General features: G+C 42.6%; 1 protein-coding gene across 2 annotated transcripts in view; it reads left to right on the top strand.

Annotated features, from left to right (window-relative positions):
• fstl4 (follistatin-like 4) overlaps positions 1-11,347 on the top strand; it is a 215,047-nt gene that overhangs the window by 87,234 nt on the left and 116,466 nt on the right. For both annotated transcript variants that reach the window (XM_020611963.1, XM_020611962.1), the window contains exon 4: positions 10,047-10,289. In XM_020611963.1, coding sequence (XP_020467619.1) covers positions 10,047-10,289 — 243 coding nt within the window. The remainder of the gene's footprint in view (positions 1-10,046; positions 10,290-11,347) is intronic.

Genomic DNA, 11,347 nt, shown 5'->3' with positions numbered 1-11,347 from the left:
AGGAAGGTTGGAGAGACACCTTTGGTTTTGGTCTTTTAGTTGGATTTGTTGACTTTAAGAAGAAAATAGAACAACATCAACCTTATCCGTTAAAAAGGGTGCTGTGCAGTTTTGTGACTCATTTTAGCGTAAAGCCAGGGTCAAATAAACTCAGTAAATTATAAATTCTCTTTTTTTTTGGAACCAAGTATGGAGTTATGCTCCAGTCCTTTTCAACACCGAGGAGAGAGAATTGTTTTCCTCCTGTTGTGGCCTGTAATATTCTGCCCCTCACAGCACACACACACACTGTCTCTGTGTGAATGGAGCATTACATGGCCAAAGACCACCCTGCAGAGGAAGCTTTTACAAGGCGTGTGAGACCACGCGGCCTCTTGATCTCCTCTGTGACCTCAGCTCTGCACCATTTCACCTTGCGGGGTCAATTATTCATCTTGGCTGTGGGAGTGAGGCCATCGGGGGCGCTTGGTCTCTGTTCTCCCACAGTCCAGCAGGGAGGGAGGTGCTGGTGTGGTGTCAGCAGAAACACAGCATAGACTGTAGAGAGAGATATAAATAGCAAGAGGTGAGAGCAAGATGACGCTGAAGATAAATCACAGGTATTAAGATGTTGTTGATAATAAACAGGTTGTGTGAGCATATTTTGGAGCTCTTATAACTACGGCTAGACAAGCATTTTTACAGGCACCGAAGTGCGCAGAAGAATTCACAACCCCTTTTCTTTCTCGGATGTACATTTGCAGACAGAAATAAATTTAATTTAGGCTTTGAAGATTGAGATAGTATGGTTCCAAATGCATCCATATAGGACAGGGGAGGGACATTTCTTCCTTTCAGACACTATTCCTTTGTTCACGACAGACTCCTGAGATGAAGGGATTTTTTCCAGCAGAGATCATATTCCGCACACTCACATGCTTGCTGAAACATACCGCAGAAAAATACACTTGGGAGCTTATTTCATTCTTGGCTGTGCTGACATTAATGTGAAAATATGAGTGTGGCTGCTGAAGTGGACTGATGCTCATGCTCGTATCACAGTAGCCATAGTTGTAAAAGTGTTGCAGTAAATAATATAGCAGATGGCATGAGTCACCTTTCTGTGTCGAAGATCATAGGACTGTGGGGCTTAAGTCTACAGGCATGTGAAGATGTAAACACCGGTACTGACACCACATTCTCTAGAACGTCGATCCCTCTGGAGCAGATGGTGTGTAGCTAGCACTCCGACATTGCATTTCTGCAAGTATGCTGTTGTGTTCAGCTTGTTCAGTAAGTGTCTGATTTACTCTCTCCATTATTGTTGGTTTTGTCGCACATATTGACGTCTCTGTAAAATGCAGCCTTCTGTCTGTGTGAGATGGGGAGGGAGGGGTAATCACACACACAACAGAGCAGAGAATCAGAGCTCACAGTCAGCTTTACTTTTGCATTGGTCACTAATCTCAACATATCCATGAACCAGTGAAGTTTCTTCTCCACCGTCTACTGAACGACTCAGCCACGTGAGATTAATGTAATGCGCTGTTAAGTGGTATCAGTGCATAGTAATCTAGAACTTTTACAAGTTCTAGATGGTGGTATCAGACCCGATACCTGATACTGGTATTGGTATCCATAGTTAGGTTGTGTTTATCGTGGATTACTGCTGTATGCCTGTGGACCTAGTGTCTTAACATATAATTTAACCCTCGGGAGGGCTTTACATAATTCATCCATATAGGGACCCAAGGGTTGATATCAAAACCCTAAATATGACTCCCAGGACCTCCAGAGTTAATTAAGTTCTGAACAGAATTAACTAAATTAAATCAGCTGAAAACTAAACAGCTCAAAAAATTAGGGGAGCACTTGATCATCACAGTGTTAACACCAAGGCATCTAAACTTCAGGGACATCAATCTGTCCATTTAAGAAGCACATGTGATTGTGAATCAGTTTCAATTGCTTTGGTGCAAATAAAAGTGACAACGGGTGCAATGGAGAGGCAAAAGCAAGACAAACCCCCAAAAGGGAATGGGTTTGCATGTGGTGGCCACAGACAAATGCTCTCTCCTTATCCTTCCTGACTGATTCTTCTCAGGTTTTGTGGTTTGCTGGTGTTCTTGTCACTACTGGTAGCATGAGGCAGTACCTGCAGCCCAATCAGATTGCACAGGCAGTCCAGTTACTCCAAGATGTCACATCTTTACGTGCAGCTGCAAAAAAGGTTTGCTGTGTCTTCCAGTGCACTCTCAAGAGCATGGAGAAGATACCTGGAGACTGGCTGTTACACCAGGAGAGCTGGACAGGGCCGTAGAAGGGCAACAACCCAGCAGCAGGTCCAGCATCTGCTCTTTGTGCAAGGAGGAACAGGATTAGCACTGCAAGAGCCCTACAAAATGACCCCCAGCAGCTACTGGTGGGCATATTTCTGACCAAACTGTCGAGAAACAGACTTCATGAGGGGCCAGCGTCCTCTAGTACGACCTGTGCTCACAGCCCAACACTGTGCAGCTCAATTGGCATTCACCAGAGAACACCAGAATTATCAGGTCTACCACTGTTGCACATTCTCTTCACAGATGAGAGTAGGTTTACACTTGAGCACATGTGACAGGTGTGAAAGAGTCTGGAGACGCCGTGGTGAACGTTATGCTGCCTCTAACGTCACCGAGTATGACCGGTTTGGTGGTGGGTCAGTTCTCCATGTCATAGCCAATGGTACCCTGACTGCTGTGAGGTACCGGGATGAAATCCTCAGAACGACTGTCAGACCTTACACTGGTGCAGTGGGCCCTGGGTTCCTCCTTGTGCAGGACAATGCCCGGCCTCATGTGGCCAGTGTGTGCAGGCAGTTCCTGGATGAAGAAGGCATTGATGCCATTGACTGGGCCTCATGTTCCCCTGACCTAAATCCAATTGAACACCTATGGGACAATACGTATCGGTGCATCAGACGCCACCACAGACGGTCCAGGAGCTTGCTGATGCCCTGATTCAGGTCTGGGAGGAGATCATTTTACATTGCCCAGTCAGTAGAACTGTAGTGAAATCCCTGAGGGGCACTTACTGAACTTGTGATGACCCTTGATTTGAGCTGATCCGGTTTGTCAAGCTGTTAGACCAAACAATGATCACTTCTTACCACACTGCTACCCTCTTAAATTATTTTCAGACCCTTGAGGGGGGTGGAGTGAGAAACTGATACCTGTCACACTGTAACCAGTGGTTACAGTGGTTAACTGATGTTTGCCTGGTGTGAATTCCAGCTCAGTCTGTTCTCACAGCTTCTCTGTTTTGTCAAAGCTTTGTAATCCCAGATGGTTCACCAGCTCTTTTCACCTGTACATCTATCTCGGTTTTATTTGCCTTTGTCTCCTGCCCTCTACTACAAGTTGCCCAGAGAAACATTTTGATGTTTGAACTATGCTCCAAACATCAAAATTAGCTGTTTTCTTGCATAAACACTTGTTTTGAGAAAAGCGCCTCAACCAATGCAGAATCAATAAGGAACTAATGAAGAGGAGTGGTTGTAAGGTGATAGCACAATCAGAGATCTTTATTCAGGCCTGGGAGAGTTCATCAACAAGGATCTTGCACCAAAAAGCTTAAAGTACCAATAAACAGACTTTATTTTTCACACCTCAGAGAGGGAAAATCAGCGGTGTCAATTCCAGAAAACTCTTACCAGACCTGTAAATAACAACCCCATTAATAATGACTTATTAACAGCTTCCTGACCTAAACTAAAGCCAAGAACATGCACTAACAAAAACAATTCAACAACAGTTGATTATCGATACAGTGTTTACAACTAAGTAAAAACATCTCTGGTCTCCACAAAGATCAGTTCTACTGTTTTTTCGTTTCTCTTTTCAATCATAACTGTTATGAATGTGATTGATCTACCTGTAAACAACCTTTTTGTGCCTTCTGCTCAGTGAATGCCTCACTGCGACCCTGTGAATGACCCAGTGAATGAATGAATATGTGCATAACTGTGCGTGTGTGTGATTCATAGACGGCATGAATCATCTGCCGCCTCTCAGTTGATGGTTTAACACGCTTCTGGTTGCAGAATTTCAACTTGCCAGTAATAAAGAAAACAGCCTTTGAAATTTGAAATTTTTATAAGACAAGTTGGAGTGAGTACATATGGTACATCCACTGTAGTGCTGAGAATACAGGTACTGCAACAGTGAGCACTATGCACTGTATCTCACATTTTATCTTCTGCGCCTGCCCTAGGTCTGTGACCTAGCCTCTCACTAATCACAAAAAATTACCCACAAACCCCTAAAGAAACTCCCAGGTGTCTATTATGTAGAGGATCATGTGGGAGTTCCATGTAGCAGCAGCAGCAGCCCAACTCTCTCAGGTCTTCATTCCAGATAGCTGATCCTCTCAGTGGAGTGGCCGCAGATGGACAAGGATCAGAGGATCAATAAAGGCCTATCAGCTGCAGCAGCCAGATGAGCCCAGTGACATTTTGTCTGAGGCACATACCCAGTATCCCTGCTGTGTGGAGGCAGAGCCTTTCTTGCTTCCCTGCACTTTTTCATTCATTTTTGTCAATGAATTTGTTGTTAATGGTGAGTGTGTCTATTTTCATTGCAGCCATCAGCTCACTGCTTTGGATTATCTCTGCTAATTGTCTTTGCTTTTTTCTTTATGCTCCATTAATTTAATAGGTCATAAAGCCCCTGGAGTCAAATTTGAGATTTGTGATACTGAACTTTATAAGTAATAATTGACTTAATTTCCATTCTGTCTGTCTGTCCTTTTTATTAGACTGTTTATTTCTCTGCTTTCATTTACTACTGATGACATTAGCGACCATCCCCTTCACTGCGTTTTACCTCTATAACTGTCATAGTTTAACTCCTTCCTCAGTCGCAGCAGCCAGCTCCTCATTCAACTGGATTACTTTATCATTTGCATTCTTTGCAATCAATAATCTGGAGGGGAGGGGTAGAGCGAACTAATCCTCAAGATGGGGGAAAGCTGATTAAGCATGTGTTAATAAGGGACTCGACAATTACCCTTAATCAGCTCTGAGTACTTGTAGTCTTACCATTGGCCTTGCTTTTAGAAGCCAGTGAAAGCATTGGAGGAAATCTATGCAGGCATGGGGTAAACGTGCAAACATTCAGGATTATTTTTATGCTCAGCCCTAACTGCACTGTGCAATCAGAACAGGGATTTGCATTTGTCACAGTCCCTCTAACATCCAACATCATAACACTACTTGGCATGTGAGCTTTTAATAAAAAATCAATACTATGTTTTTGAGAATCGACGCAGTATTACAAAGTGTAATATTGTGATACTTAAGCGTATCAATATTTTGTTACACCCCTAGTGTGCGTGCAGGTGAAATGACTGAACTATGGCTATTGCCTAGCCTGCCATTAAGAAACAGGTCATGAGGTAGTAGGTCATTAGCAGCACTTAATGGAGAAAAATTGATCTGTTAGCGAGTTGATATTAACTGTATTGTAATTTTTTACTTAGGTTACTTCATGTAGTGGTGTTGCTGTCACCTCTAGTGTCCAGAGTGTGTCAGAAAGGACACAATATCTCAGCCGGGCCTTCTTTTTTGTCTTGTTTGTTGTGTTGCCTAAAGCAGTGTCAATTCTTAATGAAAAAGTAATACTAATAAAATAGAGAGGAAGATGGTACAAGAAGATGTGGCTCAAACATCCAGGTAACTAGAAAAAAACCTCAGCAGTACATTCCATCTCTGCTCAATTGTCCTCATCCAATTTCCATCATCTGCTTGCTCACAAGTAGGAACATCATTTTGGGTACAATGCTGCAAAATGTACAGTTCTTATTTGTGTGTATGCTGCAGCATATCTCACCTAGCACCAAGGGCTGCTGTTTGCCATTGATATTCCAGTTCAGTGTGCACGTCAAAAGCCCTTTGTCTGACCATGCGGCACAGGGGAGACAATGTTTGACGGCGCATTTTTGAATTTAATTATCCACAGCTGCTTCAGAGCAAATGGAATGATCTGTAGGATCAGCAGATGTGACAGAGCTTTTCTTGAGCTGCACACAAAATGCATATGCACAGACACAAGTATCCATACGCACACTACACGTGCATACATCTGCTACAGAACTGTCCTCACACTGTGACATAGAGAAACTTCTGGGGCTTAACCGCATCTGACAAAATCTGTCTGCTGGCAAAAATGTCCACTGCTTCTCTAAATGTCATATACTGAGATCCTGCAGTGTCTGCGACTACAGCTTCTGTGTTTCCTTGGATCAGGGTCTTATCACACAGTGGAGCTACAAGCAGCGAGTCCCTCATCAGCAGGGCAAATGTTCTTCCAGTCTAATTAGTAGAAGCTCGGCAGTGTGTCCCCTTGTCTCTCGGAGGGGAACATATCAAAAACAACAAACTCCCTCTCAGTGGAGCTGAGTTAAAAACAAAACAAAGTTTGTTGAGATTGCTTTTAAACATTTAAGGGATTTAAAAAGTGTGTGAGTCTAGCCTCAGGTATAAATATATTGAGGCGTATTTTAGTTGCTAAGTGGAGCAAGGGTTTAGACACAAAGTACTTTGCTTCCGGAGTGAAGTGACATATTCTGACTCTTTCTCTCCATTGTGTATGTGCTGGTTTCTTTTAGTAAACGTGCAGTGCAATGCATATGGTTTCAAATTACCATTGACTTCATCACAATAACACTGTGAGAGCTGAGACTGAAAAGATTGTGGCATTATCTAACAAATAAAAAGGCAGTCAGTCAGGCAGACAGTTTGCTGTGCCTCCAGTTGTGCTCTCATCCACTTTGGCTTGCATAAAAGGAAATGAAAGGGGAAACTTATCTTTGTCAAAAACTGTCAGAGAGATGAGACAAAATGGTCTTAATGCTTTGGACAAATCTCTTATGTTTCTATGCAATTATCAACACAGTTTCTTGCAAAACGTGTCCAGGAAATCTCTGATTCTAGTGGGTAATGCCCAGTCTCAATTTCCCTGAAGCCAGACAGAGCTCAGCACCAAATGGGTATTGACAAGGACAAGAGTGAATATGCACAACAAAATAAAGAGGAAAAACAACTGAGGACGGAGACAGGGCTAGTGATGGGCTGTGCGACTCGACATCGGATATCCAGCCTGGCATTGTTTTGGCACTGCCTAGTGTTTGAACTTGTAAGAGGCATTTATAAGGACCATTGCCGGCAGCTTAGACAGGGAGGATTATCAAACGACACTTTTAGCCTCTTAAGCAAGCCGCAATTGCAGCCATTATGGTTCAAGAGAGCACGAGACAAAGGACTTAGAGCGAGGATGAACGTGAGTGCAAGGACTTAACTAAATGTCAGACAGCTTGTGTATTGTTAACATAACTGTTAGTGCCATTGTTTCTGTTGCTTGAGTGGCTGCTGTTCATGTCCTCTTTTCTCTGAGCAAAATGGAAAAGGGCCTGAGGGTTGATGGAGTGAAAGGAGAGACGGAGTGAGAAAACAAGGAGGAAGAAGTAAGAGCAGCCACCGGTGGCTAACTGCTGCCGGACGTTTGTAGCTAAGCGTTTAATCTCCCACGCTTGGAGAATACAAACGATCTTGTAATCGTTCCCAACCTTGACATGAACAGCAAGGTCGCAAGGGAGACGGACTGTTTTGCATTTCCCACAGATGCTTTACCCAGACATGCAGAACAATTAGTAAACTGGATAAAATGAAACTGAGTCTGTCTTACTCCCTTCCTCCTCTCCTGCCACCCTCACTCCCCTCAGGGTATTTGTCTGGCACACCCCAACCCCAGAGCTTTGTTTAGCAGATTCCTAATGCTTAATTGTGACAAAGGAACAGTTGGTGCTTCCACGTCAGGTCAGACTGCATGTAGGGCTGAAATGATCAACTAATCTATCGATTATTTTTTATTAATTAATTGTTTAGTTTATAAACTGCTAAATGTAACTAAAAACATAGCAGTTTACAGGTTCCTAGGCACTAAAGATGAGGTCTGGCAGTTTTGCTTGATACAGTGAATGACTTATACTGTTAATTGATTAATGGTTATGTCAATTGAGAAAATGATGGATGGATTAATAATTTCAGTAGTATCTATGTGTTGTTGTTTGACAGTGTGTCTGCAAGCACAGAGTGTGTGTATTAGACGGTGTCAGAGCACACGAGTGTATGTTTACCTGCATACTGATGCCTCAGAGTGAGTGGGAGGGTGCTGGTGCACGTGCATTTGTGTGCCTCCGTGTCGGCTCTGCAATCGCCTTTATGTAATTAAGGGACTTTTGTCCTCAGGCAACAGCGCATTACCTCTATTATTGAATATGCTGAGAGTTAAGATATTATTATACTCGAGGCAAATTCAATTTCTGTTTTCAGCCGTTTGATTATAAAAGTCTGAACTGAGCCTTTTTAAGTTGAGCTTTGGCTTTTAGCCTTGTTCTACACAGGGATAATAGAGCTGACCCTTTCTCAGCGTCTTAACCGACTCAACCAGCAAATAGCATCAACACAATGGCCACTGAGTTCCTTTGGGATATGAATTAATTTCCTTGAAATGGTAAAATGGTCCTCACAGTGTCTCATAGCTAAAAAATGGCAACATTAGATTTTGTTTTACTTGGTTAATTGTTAAGCTGTTAGAATTGTGGCTTCCTTTTCATTATTTTTAGAGTTGTTTTTCTCTTTTACCTTGACACTTAGTCTAGTTTAGTTATGTGGTGCAGCTTATTTCTCACAGTGCTGAAGCCAGCCTTCATCTTTGCCTTGGATTCCAAATAACAGAACTTGTTAACATCTCAGGTGGAAAAAGAAACAGACCAAAGGTTTTATATTTTATCTTTGTTAAATGTGTAGCTGCATGGAGAGTATTGTGTGGGAGTTCAGGGGGTTAGGGAGGCTGAGGAACAAAACCGAATAACTCTCAAACAGTCCCTTACATAAAGTATGCTTAGAATTTTTATTTCCCAGTGGGCCCATAAATCCAGCAATCAGGTCACAACAAGGAGGGGGGTCCTAGTCAAGCTCATGGAAAGCTTAGTGCAAGGTGGAGCATCTGGCTGGATCAGCAGGTTTTTGACTTACTTTAAGTGCCGATAGATTAAATCAGGGGGAAGAAGCGAGACGTCCGAGGTGGCGAGTGGCTCTGATGGGGATGCTGCCCTGTGCGTTTCTGCATGCGTGTCTCTGTAGGGCAGGAGTTCGCACATGCAGCTGTTGTTATGAGGATGGTGAGCTGTGTGTGTTGACGGAGACTAGAACAGGAAAGGCAGAAGGTGTGAGCTCTTGAGTTTTAAGTGTACCTACGCTCTGATGTACGTGCGTCTTTTTGGTGTTTTGTATACAAATTTGCACTTGAATGTGTGAACAATGGTTGGAAAGTGTTAATAAGGGCACCTGGCTGTTTTATGTGTAGGGAGTTAGGTTTTCTGTTAAAAAAAGGATTCTCCTTGTTAGCACTGTGTTATAACTGTGATCAGGACTGGAAGTGTTTGACTTGAATTTACGCATTTTTTATTTTTGGAGCAAACTGTGTAATTCATCTTGTTGAAATTGGTACAGCATGTTTCCTTTGTTGTACTTTTATGTGGAACGCAATGTTTAACTTGAGATCACTTCAACTTTTGAGACTTTGGATGATTGACTCTTGGGAGTGAAGGTGACAGACTGGTTACAGTTTAGGGAACAGTTTGATATTTTATTTTCAGCTTTTGTGTGGTGCTTCTGTGCACACAGTTCTTTTTTCATGAGAGATTTTTGCAACTGACTCTATAGTACTTGGACACCATTATTTAATTTTCAAATGAGGTAAATCTGCTGGTTATGAATCAGCAAGGATGCAATACTTTTTTCTGTACTGCTGAGACTGGTAGATTTTATTTTTAAGGTGGACAATTTCAGCCAATCGTGTTCCTGTTCTTGTGGCTCTGTTTCAGAGTCATAAAGACAAGTAAAATGTGTGGATGTAAATCACTACTCTTCCTCTCTTATAAGACTGGATTTTACATAACACATTTTAAGAACTGACTTGTTTACCTTTGCTCTTTTCTTAAATAAGCTGTTTCTCCTGCTCTTCTAGCCCTTTCAGATGCAGATGAAGATCCCTGTCGGAGGACCTACTGTGGACGGGGTCGACAGTGTGTGCTGATGGCAGAAACTGGCCGTGCTGAGTGTGTTTGCCAGGAAAAATGCCGGCCCTCCTTCGTGCCGGTGTGCGGCTCAGACGGCAGGTTTTATGAGAACCATTGCGAGGTTTACCGCGCCGCCTGCCTGGAGAGGAGAAGAATTTATGTGGTGCACAGCAAGGACTGCTTCTTCAGAGGTATGACACACTGACACTGCAGAGGCCACACTGTAAAAAAGATTTAGTCCAACATGCAATTGAAGGTACCATCAGCAGCAGCAGGTTTACAAAGTCCAATTTACTGGAATATTTTGCTAGAATTATTATGAATAAATAAATTAAGAAGCTTGCATGTCATATCCATAATGCGATTAGTGGCAGGTGGTGCCATCTATCATGGCTGAAAACTCTGAAAGCATTTTGGTTGGAACAATGATGTCTGTGTTTTGGGCAAAAATGCTAAATTTCCTTTGTGATTTTTGTTGGTTCAGAGTAATTATGCTTTTGTCTCAACGTTAATGTGGCGGAGGTTGGTTGAAGTTGGCATGTTGTATACAGTGCCTTTAATGACATATTGAATGGGGTTTAATCCAGGTAGTTGCAAAAAGGTAATGTTAAATCATGAATTAATTCAGATGTTTGATACCAGTATGCTGGAATGAAATGACTCCAGTTTCATTAGAGAAATTGTTGCATGTTAGTATTTGTGTGTTTGTATTTGAGATGAGCTGATATCAAGTAACCAAACATTTTTGGTTGTGAAGATTTACACATTCTTGCACTGCTGCTGCAACACAGTGATGCTGCATAGTGGCTGTTTGTCTTTTATACCCGACTGTCTACAGATTAACACTTGGATGCCTTTTGTGGGTGAAAACTGCCCCCAGATGATGATCTGATACCTGTGTGGTGAAGTCTGAAGCAGTTTGAAGGCTGCAGGGGCTTTGACTTTAGTTTGATGTCGACACATTTAAACAGAAATAGAGTTGTACAGACAAAGCTGCCGCCACCTGTTACAAGCATCAGTCACTGGGGATATTGTGCCGTTTCTGTGAGCCACCTTACCAGTCCAGATGAAAGAATGAAATCATTTGTAGTGTGGCACTAAAGCTCTGGCTCAGGGTGAAGTTTGTTTGGGAAGCGATAGCTAAGCGCTGACACTGGCACTCAGACAACAAGCATTTTTATCAGATGCTGTATTCGTCGCCTCTGTGTACTCTGCTACTGTAATCACGCTCCTCTCAGTCCCAGTTAGC

This window comes from Monopterus albus, unplaced genomic scaffold (genome assembly GCF_001952655.1).
Source record: "Monopterus albus unplaced genomic scaffold, M_albus_1.0 scaffold119.1, whole genome shotgun sequence".
Lineage (NCBI taxonomy): Eukaryota > Metazoa > Chordata > Actinopteri > Synbranchiformes > Synbranchidae > Monopterus > Monopterus albus.
The sequence above is the reverse complement of the archived record's forward strand: the minus strand, read 5'-3'. Positions and strand labels throughout refer to the sequence as shown.